Genomic DNA, 17502 nt, shown 5'->3' with positions numbered 1-17502 from the left:
TCATTTTTATATTATCTGACTTTTATAATCTCAGGTGAATGTTTCTCTGCTGACACTGACCTGTAAAATGATAAGGTAACATTATTAAAAACTGATTTTTTTAAATCTTTTTTTTTTTATCACTTTAACTTTTGAATAAATGAGTTAATATAACACTAAATCCACATATTTAACATTTTACAAACACTACATGAACATGTAATAAATATAGATGTAAAGGAGATATTGATTTACATGTTTTTGTCCTGATTAGAAATGTTAAATAGGGCGACTGATAAATGTACGTGTACCTGTCTGAAACGATTCAGATGTATTTTAATGTATATGTAATATTCATGGTTGGATAAGAGCACAGTCGAATGAGGTGAGGACACTAAACCACTTCTCTTAATAGTTTACTATTTTATACTGACGGTTTTATTTATCTCAGTGGTTTGTTGATGCCACATTTGTTCTGCATGTTTCTTGTTTTATACAGTATGTCACATGTTCCTCTGTGTTTATATTTGGTGAATAAAGAGAGATTTCCACTCTGGTTGACAATAAAGTTCGATTTTATTCTACTATTTCCCTAAAAATGTAAAAATTCTCAGTCATTATTACAAGTTGTATAACCTGTGGTTACAAAGGGAATAGGGGGGAAAAAAACAAAGATAATTGTTAAAGTTTAGAGAATAATGACTGTAGCACGTTAGTGTCTATTCATATTTATGTATAATCCACTACACTATACATTTAAATAACATTATTTTGTACATGTTAATGATTATATATCTACACAGTATTAACATGTGTCAAAGGGATTAGGCCTAGATATATAAACGTGTACAATATAAGTAGTATGCAACAACAATCCTTGTACTTTACTTATTTAGCACACTGAAAACAACATACTGTATGTTACATGTATGAATAACTTGATATGGTCAAGTGTGTATTATACATAACATAGAGAAATTGAACTAATATGAATATTAGTTCAATTTACAAAAGCTTTCATGTTTTTACCTGTACTAAATGTCATGACTAGATAGAGCCAGGCGTAACTGCACCCAAATAAGCTGCTCTCAGTGCAGCTTTACGCCTAGAAAGGAGTTGTTATTTAGTCCCGGTCGATTCTTTTTCAGTTAGTTTATCCAAATTGTATGAAAATAAAGATTGAACAATGGTTTATAGTGGCAGGTGGTTCCAAGCTGTGCCAAAAATTGACATTTTGGAAAGTTTGCCTGAACATTTTGTAGTAAAATCTCAATAATTTTGTACTGCTTCACTTTATCAGAATCAACCACTGGTACAATCATTTGATAGAGGTTTTGAGCTTTAGCAGCATCATTAACACTAAACACTAAAATACGATTTTTTGGGGGGCGAATATTAATTTTATTTAATTTTTTCTGTGTGCCATCTTCATTTACTCTTCACCAGTAACACATAGCTATACTGCAATTTACACATCTCAGCAATTCCTCATTTTTTCCCCTTATTATGACACCAAAAGTATTCAAATAGACCTTGTGGTTGCAGAGATACAGTGAAAATGTGTTGAATAAAAACTTTTATTCGTCGTTGTGGTGTTATCAACTTAAGAACATATCCAGAATTAATGGTTTCATGTCCCAAACTGATCAGGAGAAGCTGATTCATGCTTTTATCTCCAGTAGACTAGACTACTGTAACGGTCTTCTGACTGGTCTCCCCCAAAAAAGCATCAAACAGCTGCAGCTCATTCAGAACGCTGCAGCTCGAGTTTTAACCAGAACAAAGAGATCAGATCACATCACCTCGGTTCTTAAGACCTTACATTGGCTCCCAGTCAGCTACAGAATATATTTTAAAGTTCTGCTACTGGTTTACAAATCACTGAAGGGTTTAGGTCCAGAATACATGAATGGCATGTTAGTAGAGTCTAAACTACATGAATGACGTGTCAGTAGAGCAGTGTTGGGGCTAGTTACTTTAAAAAGTAATATATTACAGATTACATATTACTCTCAAAAATAGTAATGCCTTACACTACTATATTACTCCCTGGAGAAAGTAACTAGTTATATTACTAGTTACTTTTTTTCTACTTACTCTAAAATTGCCTGAGATGCATAAGATGGAAAGAGAGCAGACAAAGGAGGAGTCTTCTTGAAGGTCTTTATTAACCCAACAACAGACTGGCCTACATGCTGTTTAACTTCCTCAATTAACATTGTCTAGTGCAAATACAAACAAGTGTACTTGTGCAATCAAATACAAAGAAATATTAACTTCCTTAATGTTTAATCAACAGTCTAGTGCAAACAATCAGTTTGATTGTAAATTTATAACAAGTACAAACAAGAAATATTAACTTCCTCAAAACATAAATAAAATCTTAAATAAAAAAGACTGGTCTTACCAGCACTGTGAAGAGGAGAGGTAAACTGTCAAAAATAAAACCAAAACACTGCAGAGGAGAGGTAGGTTGTTGAAATTACTATAAGCATACAACAGCTTCAAAACAAATCAATTAAACTACTACTACAACTACTGTAGTGCAAAATATGAACGTCTTAATGTGTCAGCTTATTAATTTTGGTCAAAATAATTGTTGTACCTCATAAGGAGGATTTGCTCAAATCGCTTGTCTCCTAACCTGTTCCTCCTCGGAGTTAAAACAAGGCTCCCCAGGCTGAATAGCCTCTCTACTGGAGCACTGGATGCTGGTGCCGTGTTGTATTTTAAAGACAGGGCCTTGATTCTGGGGAAGTTGTCTAGGACCCCCATCTCTGACCCAGACTTCAGGTAGTCCATCACCTCCCTTTCAGGAGTCGGACTAAGAGATCCTGAATCCTGCTCTCCCTCAAACACAAAGAAGTCATCCTCGCTGCTGCTGGAGGCTGGACTTAGCTGTAGAGGCCTGACCTCCTGCTCCTCATTGTGGGGGGCAGCCACGGGGGCTACACAACACTCTGTTATCAGCAGAGTCCTTAGGTCCTCTCTCCTGGTCCCTTCCCTCAGCCACCGCATCTTAAACTTGGGCAGAGTGACAGCAGCCAGGAGAGCCTCCCTGCTGTCCAAAACAGAGGTGAAGCGGCTTTTGACGGCCTGTGAGAAAGAGATTTCAAAATTAGATATTTCTCTTAAAAAGGACAAAACGTGTTTTTCTGTGTAAGGAGTTGACAGGTGAATGATGCAACAGGCATATTGACTATACCAGGTCTTCAAAAACACAGTACCAGTATACAAATCTTACATTCTCTAAGAGCAGTGTGGAATTTAGAAAACTGTGATACTGGAAGGATGTGCAATTGTGTATCTGACAGGTTTCTCTCATATCACACAAAGTTCTAGTCAGTAAGTCTCACACACACAAACACACACACAGTACACACGGCTTACCTGCACTATGACATCAGGCAGATCTACCGTCAGCTGGGAGAGGCCAGCACGCAATGCCAGGGTCTTTGACATCAGAGACTCCAGTGTTGGTAGTAGATTGCCATAATAACAATCATTTTCACCTGGAATTAATGAATATGAATCAATTAATGATTTGCTTGTTTGATTCAAATGTTTAACAGTCAAAAAAAGTAAAAGGCAAGAAGCCATTGGTTAACAGGAACCTACGTATACTTAATCTCACCTTGTAATCGGTCCAAAGCTTTCGTAAGAGGTTTTGTGATTGTGCAGTATTCCATCAGGAATTTATACTCCCGCTCAGAAAAGGGTCTCAAACCTAGCTGACTGCAGAGAGTGGTTAACTGGGGCATGGGGATCTCAGTGATGCGGGCTATTGCATTGTGGAAAGAGTTCCATCTTGTTGCTGTAGGCACGATGAGCTTTTTTCCACATATGCTTTCAACTAGCTCTGCAGCTACCGTAGACCGGCTGGCCTTAGTCCAGAGGGCAGAGCACTTGGCAGTGGCACTTCTGTAGATTGTTTTGGTTGTCTGTTTGGTTTGGTTGGAGTGTGTGTTGGTCGCTGTCAACCATTTTTCAATGTCAACAGTTGAAATAAGATTCAGTGTGTGCGAGGCACATCTTATGTGAGGGGGGAGAGTAAATTGTTTGGCCTGAAACCCTCAGAAGGCCGAGCCAATCAGCGTCGCCGCTGTGATTGACACAGCACGTTGGCCAATCAGGGACCGACTGGTGCAAAGCCCCGTCACTACACCAAGGCCCAATCCCATTTCTCTTTTTTACCCCTACCCTTTGCCCCTTGAAACGGAGCTACAAGGGGTAGGGGTAGAAAGTCAACCCCTCCGAATTGGGACACCCCTTCAACAATCACATACGTCATCACGTAGTCTCACTGGCTTTTACGTAAGCTGATGCGGCGAGCTTTTGCCAGAAATCAAATAGCGTGTTACATATAACTTAATAAAATAAGATAAAACTTAATGCAGACTGATCGGTTCATTGTAAAACATTTATTTACTGATGTAAATGTGGTGATTTCTGTACACAGAGCCCAGAGGCAGCGCTGCCTGCTCCTCTGACTGGTACATGAAGCTTCACTTTTCATCCAAATAAACTAATGTTACTGACACAATTGTCAGATTTCATCAATGAGACCAACATTTAAATGCTGAAAATAATTTAACATGCTGGTGGTAAACCTCTAAAAACCCGCGGATAAGTTAATTAACGACCGCCTTCTCTCCCGGCGGGACCGGGACGAGGACGTAATTTGGCCGGTGGAGCAGCGCTGCAGACCGGCTGCTGTCTCTGTGAGGAGCCGCTCCTCCTGGAGCTTCACTTCTCCGAAAAATCGTCGGAGCAAACTTCTAACCCGCCGTCATTTGGATAAACTAACCGCACATTTGGGACCTAAATAGTTACTTTCTCGCAAGAAAAAATATTAAAACTTAAGAAAGTGACGTAATAACAATAATAATAATTTTACAGCCACCGCTGCCGGCTGCCGCAAGATGCATTCTGGGAAATTTTCATACCCCTCCGTTTGGAGTGTGCCTCTGAAAAATCTCCGTTTGGAGGGCTATGTAGCCCTACCACTTCCCCCTACCCCTCTGTCCTAACGGGGATTGGGACACCCCTACCCCTACACGTGAACGCGCAAAACGGAGGGGTAGGGGTAAGTGGTAGGGCCAAGGGGTGAAATGGGATTGGGCCCAACTTGCTGATTGGCTGAATGGGGTTGTCTGTCAACGCTACTACCAAAGATATTAAACCGTCTTTGTTACTACTCCCACCCACTCCAAACGCTTACAGGGGGGACGAGGCCAGACCAAAGACGGTTTATCCATTTATTGAATATCTTTGGCCAGACTCTCCCGAGAAATGAAATGAAATACATTTCCGCGAGAGGCTGGTTTACGAGGCTAGAGATGCATTAGAAGTCAAATATATCATTTTGTTGGTCTCCATTTTGTGCAGTTTGATATTTTTTTATTCACTTCCGTACATGCAGTTGTCATGGTAACTCAGTTTCATTCATGCTCTCTGATGCACTTTGCTCAATAAAGAGCATAATAAAAATAATCTTGGTTTTAATTCTATAAAAGTGGGTCGCAACTTAATGACCATGGGAAAATGTGGAGCCCAGAGTGAGACTAGTTGAGAACCAACTGCGCTATATAAATAAAGATGCCTTGCCTTAATCTTCCGCCGGGTGGCGCTCCAAGCTGCTCCGTCTCTCTCTTCTCGCCGCAGAAGGAGAATCCCGGAAGAGAGCAGCGGCTTCCTGACGGCTCAGCAGCGGCTAACGAGCTAGCAGAGATAACTGTGCCCAACTGTGTCCAACCAAGAGGTTTAACCAGAGTCACAGCTTAGATTAGACACCCGCCGGACTGAAGGTAACACAAGCTGGATTAACAACACAACACAACACACTCTGCCTGTCTGTGTGTACTGTTTGATGCTGTTTTTTTGTCTCGAGTCTTGATAAAAGTGGCCTCCTGCTGTTAGCTGCTAGCTGTTAGCTGCTAGCTGCTAGCCGGTTAACTGGGGATCGGGGATGGGGCTGGGGGGGTGGAAGTCGGCTGATGGCGGCTGGTTATCGGTGCTAGTAGGAAGCTGCTGCTGCCTCCACCCAGTGCGACGACTGTCACGGTGTTTATAACGCTGGAGCTCGGTGTTTCAGCCGAGGTAGTTAGCCTAGCATAGCCTAGCTTAGCCTAGCCGCTTCCTTTTGTTTGTGTTGTGTCCAGTTGGACGGTTTCAGGTTCACGGGAGGTGGAAGTGAGACAACAACAGGGTGTGTGGACTCTGCTGCTGCTCCACCTCACACTGTTTAGTTGGATTAGTTCACACACGTCTTTGGCAAAATTCTCCTATCACCATAATCCCTATAGTCATCATCATCATCATCATCATCATAGCTGTAGGTTCATTTCCTTTAATTATCAGTTCATGTTGTTTTGTGATCCGCGGGGCAGGAGGTGAACGGTACAGGCGAATATAAAATATATACCAAGATACCAGACGAGAAGCTGCTCTAATGATATGAAATGTTACAGCTTCACTTCCTGTCTCCTAAAGTGGGCGTGGTCACAGCCCCCCCTCCCCTAAAGTGGGCGTGGTCACCCCCCCCCCCCCCAAACCACCTCCCCGTTGTGAATGTGTGTGGATTTATAAAAGTTGAAGGTAGACAAAAGTGAGATATTTATATTTTCTTATAATAATATTGAAGCTGTGCAGAAAAGAAAAATGAATTTGAGCCCACTGTGGGTTCATTAGTGTAATAACTCATCTATCAGACGATGTAGGCCAAACTTTGTTTTCGAGTAACACCGCGATGAAAGTGTGGTATTTATTTTTCACAGGCCTGGAACAGAGTTAATTTTTTCCTGATGTGTCTGTCTGAAAATTGACATTTTCGTGTCAAAACGTTCAGAAGAGATACGGCTTGTGAAAAATGTGTCCAATATTTACTGAAGTTACTATGGAGTGAAAGAATCGACCATTATCTGTCTTCACGTTAACCTCTCTCATTGGAGTCAATAGACTCAAGATTGCCGCTAGTCTCGTGTCGTAGTCGTACCATTACATGATTATACGTGTGATGAACCTACTCCTATGACAATCAGGGCCGTTGTATAGGGGAGAAAGGTGATGATAACTCTAGGGGCCCAGCGCCCAGTGGGGCCCATAAAAAACCCCAGTAGTCTAATCTTTGTATGACTGATTTATTCTGCGTAAGACCCTGACTAATACTCATAGTACACTGTAAAAACTCAACATCTTTCCAAGAATATTTGTCTTATTTCTTGTCCAAATGTCTCATTTCTAGTCAAAACTAATCTCTTTCCACTTAAAATAAGACTCATCACCTAAAAATGAACTTGTTTTTAGATCATTTTCACTTGTTTCAAACTAATTTTCACTTGAAATAAGTAGAAAAATCTGCCAGTGAAAGTAAGTTTTTTGTGCTTGTAATAAGGAAGAAAAACTTGCTCCACTATCAGATTTTTTCTACTTATTCCAAGTGAAAATCTGCTTGAAAGGAGTAAAAAGTGTCTAAAAACAAGCTACTTTTAATATGATGAGTCTTATTTTAAGTAGATAATGAGATTTGTTTTGACTAAAAATGACATTTTGACTAGAAATAAGACAAATATTCTTGGTAAGATACTTGAGTTTTTGCAGTGTAATGCTGCATTAGCATCAAAACAAAGAAAGTTAAATAAAAAATGATAATACATACGTAGTCTAAGAAAAAAAAAATGGAAAAGTTAGGGGGAGGGGCCCACTTTAGTATTCTTTAAGGGGGCCCAGAATTCCTAGCAACGGCCCTGATGACAATGGGGATTATGGCAATAGGAGAAGTTGCCAAAAATGTGGAACTATCCCTTTAACGAAGCTTTTATACCCACCCCCTCCCCTCTCCTCCCCCTCTCTCCTCAACCGCAGCATCAAGATGACAGCCGCACCTTACAACTACTCCTACATCTTCAAGTACATCATCATCGGTGAGTGTCTGACACATCAAGCAGGAAATACTGTGTTAATACTTCACTGTAATAATACTGTTACAAGCAAATACATGGGAAAAAGGACCAGTGCAAAAACATAAACGTTAGCTGTCGTACACCATGTTTCACAGTTATTTCCACTGCATTAAATATCACCAGTGTGTGACTGTAAACAGACGGCGACAACAAGAACAAGCCAGTTTGTTTTGACTTAAAGCCAAAGCTCCAAGAAGTCTGTGGACAGAACAAACCGAGGGAGGGAGTAAACTACAACTCCCATGGTGCATTTGAGCCACAAGCACACAGCTTTACATCCTGTTGTGAGCTGCACAAACACTGATAACTGTTAGGCCTGTAACGATACACCAAAGTCACGATTCGATTCGTATCTCGATTTCTGACCCACGGTTCGATAACACGGTTCGATTCAATTCAAATTTTATTAAGGTTAAAAAAAGAAGAGATTTTGATACCAAAAACCTTCATTATTTATTATAACAACAATATATAACATTAACAATTATAACTAGGGCTGCCCCCAAATAGTCGACCAAGCACTGGTCCACCAAAAAAACATTCAATTCAATTCAATTTCATTTATAAAGCGCCTTTCATGCACAATAGTTAAGAAATTATATAATACAATGCAATTTAGCCGACCAAAATCTCATTGGCCGATTTATCGCAGCAAAAACAAACATTTAGAGCCGTGTTTTGTCAAAATTAGGTCAAAATCAATATGACTGAACTGTATATGAAAGGCTATAGGGCTTTTAATTTGAAGGGCAAAAAAATCGTGACACTCGCTGTCAGTTTTTTGTTGTTGTGTGTGAGTGTTTTTTTTTTTTTACACGGCTGTTTTCAACACACAAGACACCTCCGAATCCACACTTGCAAAACTCTTGACTTCCCCTTCATAGTAACAGCAGCTGAGGCTCATGGGTAATGTAGTGTTTAGAGCCATGATGTCCGTGCACAGCACTGTTTTCTGTTTCCTTGTCTTTGATTGGTTGTCTTTCTCCAGGTGACATGGGCGTAGGGAAGTCTTGTCTGTTGCACCAGTTCACAGAGAAAAAATGTGAGTCCATCCTCCTTCTCTGCTCCTCTCACAGTTTCTGCAGATCTTTAACGGGCTTCGTTCAAAAAGCTCCATTGAACAGTTTTCCTCAGTTAATTTTGCTTTCTGCGTGCTTGCAGTCATGGCCGACTGTCCCCACACCATCGGGGTGGAGTTTGGGACGAGGATCATGGAGGTCCATGGTCAGAAGGTGAAACTGCAGATATGGGACACGGCCGGTCAGGAGCGGTTCAGGGCCGTCACCAGGTCCTACTACAGAGGGGCCGCCGGCGCCCTCATGGTCTACGACATCACCAGGTAATGATTGGACGCTAATAATTGTTTATTGTCAGAGAAATAAGCACAGTATTACGATTATCACGATTATTTTGTTTTGTTTTGTTTTGTTTTGTTTATTTAGATCCCCATTAGCTTTTGCCACGCAGCAGCTGTTCTTCCTGGGGTCTTTTCATCTTAATAAATGACCAATACAAACCATTAACACACAACACATTAATACATAAAACAAAAAATACATACAGCAAACACATACTCAATACATACACATACAAAACAAAACATCCAAGACAAACACTTAACATATGTTACCTGCTCCTACATTGAATCACTACACAACAAGGATACCAGGACCCAATTTACAAATAGGCTACTGGTCAAAATTGCGATCAAAATAATAATCTCTTAGTTTCATTTTAAAACTAACCATGTTTCTTTGTTGTATAACATCATTCGGAAGGGCATTCCACTCCTTCATAGCTCGATATAATACTATAGTCAAAATATAATGACATTACTAATCTCTTAAAGCAGAAGTAAGCGATCCGGTGGTTTTGGCTAACTTCCTGTCACGCGCATCCCTTGGCTGCACACACAGAGAGGACTGCCCCTTTATGCCGGTCTCTCTCCTCATTGGATAAAGGTTGTAGGATACAAGGAAAGTTTTCTCCTGGGCTCAGAGCAGAGCAGAGTGACTGACAGACCCGTGTTTCAGACCAAACACTCTATAGAAGTGATTGCTGTCGGAAGATACAACTATTTAAGACTTATATTAACACAAACATTCCGCATACTTCTGCTTTAATATAGGACCAGTTATTAATCCCCTGAGGGAAGTATTTGAAATATTTAAGTCATTAATTGTCATCTCTACCAAATGTTTAAGTTTATTTAATTTTTTTTTTTACAATACAAATGACACGCTAACATTTAAATTCCTACCAATTCAGTGTTAAGTTAGATGAATGGACCAGTGCATTTACCTTTACATTGGCGCCACATCTGCTGATATGGTTCCAACATAATTTTTTTTCGGAATGTGACGGCATTTAGGAATCTTTACGATCAATTAATTGTGGCGTTTAATACCGCGATTAATTGTGAAAACAAGTAATTGTGACATCACTATTGGTGTGTGTACCCACCAGAGATGGGGACTCGAGTCACTGTGACTTGGACTCGAGTCGACTCGAGTCGCTATTTTGATGTGACTTGACTTGACTTGACAAAAACGCCCAGTAACTATAGACATACAGTAACCTGTTACCAGCATTACCATAGCGAGGAATTATCTAAAACTACTTGGTATGAGTGCAGACTGAGAATGGTTTTGTCATAATAGAATATAATAGATTTTCTATTCTATTCTATACCAATATTGTCTTTACTTTATTTAGATCAGATTCTGCGGGTGAAATTGCAATAATAAGGTGACTTGACTTGGACTTGACTTGACAAAACCTGTGACTTGACTTGACTTGACTTGACTTGCCCAAAGAAAAATGACTTGCGACTTACTTGAGACTTTAAGGTTAAGACTTGGGACTTACTTGAGACTTGCACATGTGTGACTTGGTCCCATCTCTGGTACCCACTGACCTTTGGTCGGGTAGGTAGCTGGTTTTGTTTTTGTTTGTAGACTGGTTGATTAGGCTGTTGTGTGGTTGACAGGTCATTCGACTTTGTAGCGTTCCAGGCAACCTGTAACTCGTGTTTTTCCAACTTGTTACCCATCAAAGTGCACTCTAACGGCCGTCAAACTCGTAACTTCCGACCCGTGAACTCGTACCAGATCGACCTGGTACGACTTCACAGGTCGGAAAAACACGAGTTACGGGTTGCCTGGAACGCACCATTATTTCCTGTGTGCCAGCGCGGGAATGTCGCCAAAGACACCAAATACAAAAAGAACAAATACTGAAAAATACCGCGAGGTGTTAGAGGAGCCGAACGACTTAATCAGCGTTGTATCATCTCCTCTTGTAGTGGCTTGGGTGAAACGGATACAGACACGTAGAAGTTACGTATTATAGCTTTAAGAGACAAAGATATATAGTTTAACCAACCTGTTACCCAGAAATGGGAGTTGCCTTAGTACCAAAACTGGACCTTGCAATGGAGGGATCAGGTTTAAGGTAGACCAAGTGCAATGGTTGAAATCCAAAAATAGGACAGTTCTAAGATCATCACCAGATTACTCCAATCTCCAAGATAACATTATCTGCTAAGCCCAGTTCCTTCCTTAGTCTGGAGCGCCATCAGCCCAACACAAAACAATGTCCCAGTAGACATATAAAGACACAGGACTCAAACCCGTCCACAGAACAAATCTGATTCAGACCTTCATCAAATTTCAGATCAGAGTTTCATTGAGTCGTCACTAAGTGTTGGGCACCGAGAACCGGGTGGAACCGATTCTAACGTTTCAATTCCATCGGAAATGGACACATCCAGAGTTGTTGTTACGTGGTTGGTTGATGTGGTTGACTGGTTAGTCTTGAAGATTATGTGAATTTTGGCTGCCAGCGCAGGATGTTATTCAAAGTTGTTGTTTTTTTAAACAAATCGGGTTGTGAAGCTTCCACAAGAAAAAACAAATTCAACAGTATTCAGAGAGTCTTACCCAACCAGATTGTGAACCTACGGTCTTGTAGTTGGGGTCCTGTGCGTTGTAACCACTGACCCACCTAACTGGCCGCGCATAGCTGCTGTTTATGTGGCCTTTGCAGTGTTGATCGCTGTCTTCCAGCTGGGACAAAATGTGGTTCAAATGTTCATGTTCCCCTGAGGATGAGTTGTTATCATGAAGTCGATGTCCTGCCTTTACTTTCCATCGGGTCTAAGTTTTTTAAATTATTGGTGCTAAATAATAATAATCACTGTTTTGTGTGTGTTTGTGTGTAGGAGAAGTACTTATAATCATCTAAGCAGCTGGTTGACGGATGCCAGGAACCTGACCAACCCAAACACAGTGAGTACACAAACCAAAGCAGTGAGCAGTCGGTTGGTAGATGAGTTTGTCATTTTGGCAGCCCAGCTAACGCGCTTCAAAGTTCGTCCTATAAACCTGCATTTTTTCACACTGACAGGCTCAGATAGTTACAATGAGTGTCTGACAACATACTAGAAAGGAGAAATGAACGTATGTCTCTACCTTTAGCCCGTCTCTTCTTCTTCTGACTGGCAGTAGTCATCCCGGTCAAAGTGGTCACAGCAGACCCTGTGGTCGGCACGGCGACGGCGCAGTGCATCGACAGGAGCGTCAGCATCCATTTGTAGCACAGCTAACTGTTAGCCCTAACTTGTGGAAGCTCTGTGAAAGCTGCACGAAGAGTGGCCCAACATTTTGTTGTTACAATTTGGAAATTCTCCGGTCTTCTCTCTTCACCTCAGTCAGGTAACAGTATTCCCCACCGGTGTTTTGCCGCGAGTTATCGCGAGATTTCAGAATGAGATTTCTAACGTGGTGAGATTTGGACACAGATCACAGCAAACAGCGACCTCCAGCTAAAGGTAGAGACTATTACGTTCATTTCTCTTTTCTAGTATGTTGTCAGACACTCATTGTAACTATCTGAGCCTGTCAGTGTGAAAAAAAATGCAGGTTTATAGGGCAAACTTTGACGGGAGCCACTTGCCCGGTTGAAGAGCGTTAGCTGGGCTGCAGGCTGCCTGCCCGGCTCAATACTGGAACCACCTCAATAATTGTATTATCCATCACTCACGTGTACAGAAAAACATATGAAAACAGGGCCCAGGTTGAAAAAAAACGAAGTTTCCCTTTAATTTGTCTTCATCTTGATTTTATTTGTTTCTTGTCAACAATGCGATCCCTGACATCTTTCAGGTGATCATTCTGATTGGTAACAAGGCCGACCTGGAGGCTCAGAGAGACGTGACATACGAGGAGGCCAAACAGTTTGCTGAAGAGAACGGTGAGAAGCAGAGACATGTTGAAATATATTCAGTTCATCAGTGTGACCGAGACTCGACTGCCTGACTCTGATCTGTGCTTCCTGTTATTAATCAGGTTTGCTGTTTCTGGAGGCCAGTGCTAAGACGTAAGTGCACTCAACATCTAGAATGGTTTCCTGGTAAAAGTGCAATCGTACGAACAGTTTGATTTAATTTGTCCCTTTTTGCTTTCATGTGAGCTGTGTGTTTCCATCGCGGTCTTTGTCTTCCTCAGTGGGGAGAATGTGGAGGAGGCCTTCCTTGAGGCGGCAAAGAGGATCTACCAGAACATCCAAGATGGCAGTTTGGACCTGAACGCCGCCGAGTCGGGAGTCCAGCACAAGCCGTCAGCGCCACAGGGAGGCCGCCTCAACGCCGACAGCCAGCCGGCTAAAGAGGGCTGCAGCTGCTAACCACAGACAGAATCTACAAACCCATCGAACGGACGAACGCACGGACGGACAGAGTCAGATACGTACACAGAGATCCCTTTCCTCCAGGCACCAACGTCCACCTTCTGTCCAGGGTGCGTCCAACAGGATCTAGTTTTTACATTTTACATATTACATTCAATATAGCAGTGGTACAAGTCCAACCATCAAATTCAGACTGCAGCTCAGTGCTCAGCGCGACCATCCTCCACCCGAATATACACCAACCAGATTTCATTCTGATTCCTCTGGACCAGTCTTAAATCAGGATCAGTGTTGAACAACTACCAAAATTCAGACCATTCTAGTCCTCGACTGCATTCAAATTGAATCCTTCAACATAAATCCTGACCACCTTAGATTAACACTGGGGTCACAATCAAGACTGCTTTCAGCTGTCACTCAGACAGTCTACGCCTTTCTAAAACCAAATCTTTCAAGTCTGGAGAGATGGTGGCCCAACTCAAGTGAGGATGATCCAAATTTGGCACTACCCTGGTCCAAATTTGGAAACACTGGTAACCCAAGAGACAAAGATATATAGTTTAACCAACTTGTAACCCAGAAGTGGACTAAAGGGTTTTGCCTTAGCTCCAAATCTGGACCTTGCAATGGAGGGATCAGGTTTAAGGTAGAGTAGGCCAAGTGCAAAGGTTGAAATCTCAGAATACGACGGTTTTAAGACCATCACCAGGTGACTTGAATCTCCAAGGTAACTGTATCTGCTAGGCCCAGATCCTTCCTAGTCTGGAGTGCCGCCGTCGGCCCAAGTCAATCTTAGGAAGTCCAGACCACTCAAAAGTGGACTGTTGTTGTCCCAAGACAAAACACTGTCCCAGGAGACACATAAAGACACAGGACTCAAACCCGTCCACAGCATAAATATGATTCACACCTGCATCAAATTAGAGATCACCAGAGTTTCATTGGTTCAAGCCCAAGGCTCCAGCTGGACTTGTTCCACCCGACATGTAGGTTCACCTTTGAATCAAGGTACAACCGTATTTGAGAGGTAAATACAAGATACTATGCCAGGATTCGGACAATCCTACAGTAAGAACTTTTTCACTATAATTCGAACCCAAGTTCTGATCATCGACATTCCTAGGAACTGATCCAAAGCCTGGATCCAAATCTTCAAATCTGGACCTTGAGGTTACACCTGCTTATATCTGATCTACTGTAACTCAGATCAGCCAAACACCCAAGTTTTTACATTTGCTCTTTGATGGAAACTTCTGGATATATATATATATATATTCGTATCTATGGCATATTCATGTGTGATGCTCCAACTTCTCAGTTCAGTTCAATTGGAATTGTTTTTTTTTAAATGAATGCTTCAAAACAGTAAAATCTATGAAGGAGGGTTTCCAAACACGCTGCATTGGTCGGTTTCATTAGTTCATCAGTTCTACACGGACTCGGGTTGTTGTCGGTTTTGTCTCAGCAGGGTTCCAGCTGTGCATTAACACACATCACAGGTCCAAATTAAATGTACACAAAGGGATAAAATCCAGAACAAGACACCGGACCCAGCTGTATGTGGGTCCTGGTCAAGGTCTCCAGGAGTAGGAACCTAGTGGATCCCTGAAGACCTTGACAAACAGACATGCACCCTTAAACCATCCAGTGAGGCTGCAGTTTTATATCGCCTGGTTTAAAAATCTCAACATTTGGATGAAATCTTATTTAAAATGACTTTGAACATTGATTGCTCATTGGAGAAACGCAGCAACTGCTGGATGAAGAAATCAAATGTCTTACCTGAACCTGATTGTCAGCACCTGTTCCTTAGGCAATCTTGGGTTCAGGATAGATTTTTATTAAATTTTTTCCATTGTTTCTGTTTTTTTGTTTTGTTTTGTTTTGTTTTTTAAATCAAGTATAAATGCAATATATTTTTGATGTCACAGCTCCATCTAGTGGTAATTTCTCTCGCCCTCATTCTTCAGTGCTTCTTGAGGGAAGAAAAATGACACCAAGTGTAAGTGATGCTGATTCTTTTAATTTATTACTTCTTATTTTTGTTTAGGTTTCTGTTTGATATTCACTTTATTTTAACGCATTACTCTGGTTTCTGGCTCATCACTGAAAAATTGTTGCAACCAAATATTGAAACTCTTGATCTGTACTTGATACCTCAAAGAACATTATGAATATTTGGACATAAATTCTATGTACATTTCAATTGTGTGAGCCGCGTCTGCTTTAAAGTTTGATGTTGCCAACCGGCATTCGTGAATAAAGGTAAAATTAACAGACAGTTTAATTTACGGACCTGGCACGACATGAGCTAAGACGTTCAGTCAGTAAATGACATCAATTAGAGGGATTCCTACGCTCGTGAGTTTCCAACTGAAGCACCACCAGTTCAGCTTCGCTAAACCTTCTTTGAAATATTTAAAAGTTGCATCAGTTGATTCACTCTCAGATTAAAATTGTGTCAGTTTGCAAAATAAATGTTCCATTGTAGCTTTGTCGTGATGAATCAACACCTTCTGTCAGACTTACACTAAATGCATTTAGTAATATACGACGATTCTGCTTTAATACATAAATACATGTCAGTTATACACTGAGTAAACAAATCACACATTAAAGATTAATTCAGCTGATTGATTAAAAATGTATTGTTTGTATTTTACTCCTACATTAATCTCGATCTGTACCAGAATTAGCTCCACCATTTACTTTTTCTCCATTATCCACAAGTTTCTGAACGTCATCTATGGTCAAAACTGGAAGCCGGTTTTGCCGGTTTGGTGGAATTGTACGTTTACGTTTCCATGGTTTTCAGTCGTTGTCATAGTTGCGGTAAACGCATGGATCTATTAACGCATTTACCGCGACTACCGAAACCATGGAAACATAAACATAAAATTCCACCGGAAGAGCAAAACCGGCAAAACAGGCTTACGTTTTTGACGTTCGGAAAAAGGTGGATAGGAAAATGGGAATTGCAGATGGATGAATAACCAGAGGAAGCTAAATGTATTTCAACCGGGAAAAGGAAAAATTCAGAATTATTATTATTATTATTATTATTATTATTATTAGCTTTTTCTTGATCTCCAATCCATTTTTATTCCTAAATAAGAAAATTCTGAAAATTCTGACGTGCAACGATTATTTAGAACTTGAGTTAATTTCTGTTAGTTAATTTCACAATTTGAAAGAAACTAATAATCAGAAAAGATTTAAATCAGTTTGTGTTTACTATCGACTCAGCAGTGATATTTGTCACCTCCTACAGTTTTTAATGTTAAATGTAAAAAGCAGCGGCTGTGTGATGTTTTTCCCGCCATGTTTGTTTCCATCTCCGTGTTCATGGCGCCGTGGTTCTGGTCTGGGCCGGTGATCATGTGTACATATCCAGTGTTTCCAGTTTCAGACCAGTGAGTCCTGCTGTGGGCGGGGCCAGGGGAGTCCTGGACCACTTCAACACACACTCTGGTTTCTAACTGTGTCCACGTCTGTCTGATGGGGAGGGATCAGTGTGACGTTACTCTTTGCTGTCCTCTGATTGGTCGACAGCTGCCTTCTTTGACTGTGATGTTTGATTCATGGACGAAACCCCTCCCTCACTGCAAAACATCTGACTTACAGGTTTTCAGGCATCTTGTTGCTTGTTCATCATTTAATAACCTGCACGCTGCGTCTGCACAGAAGCCATGTTTTTCTTTTTTAACAAAGGAAGGATTTGTTTGTTTCTTGTTTTTTTCTTTCTTTACTTTTAATGCAAAGATTTTATCGAGTGTCCAGGGACCAAAGGGTCAGAAAACTCAACAGGAAGTCACTGGATTTATTAAGAAAACTACATTTTGTTGTGACCAACGCCTTAAGCTTCCCTCGCCAA

General features: G+C 41.0%; 1 protein-coding gene across 1 annotated transcript; it reads left to right on the top strand.

The window, feature by feature from the left end:
• The first annotated feature begins 5652 nt into the window (after window positions 1-5652).
• Window positions 5653-16465, top strand: LOC310991305 (ras-related protein Rab-14-like). The gene is made up of 8 exons (XM_083978958.1): window positions 5653-5786; window positions 7843-7901; window positions 8929-8982; window positions 9102-9279; window positions 12163-12229; window positions 13106-13193; window positions 13289-13319; window positions 13448-16465. The coding sequence occupies exons 2-8, from the start codon at window positions 7850-7852 to the stop codon at window positions 13623-13625; spliced, it is 648 nt and encodes a 215-aa protein (XP_083835084.1). The 5' UTR covers window positions 5653-5786; window positions 7843-7849; the 3' UTR covers window positions 13626-16465.
• The last annotated feature ends 1037 nt before the right edge of the window (window positions 16466-17502 follow it).

This window comes from Trachurus trachurus (assembly GCF_905171665.1).
Source record: "Trachurus trachurus genome assembly, chromosome: 9".
NCBI lineage: Eukaryota > Metazoa > Chordata > Actinopteri > Carangiformes > Carangidae > Trachurus > Trachurus trachurus.
Note: the sequence above shows the minus strand (reverse complement) of the source record. Positions and strands in the feature narration are given on the sequence as shown.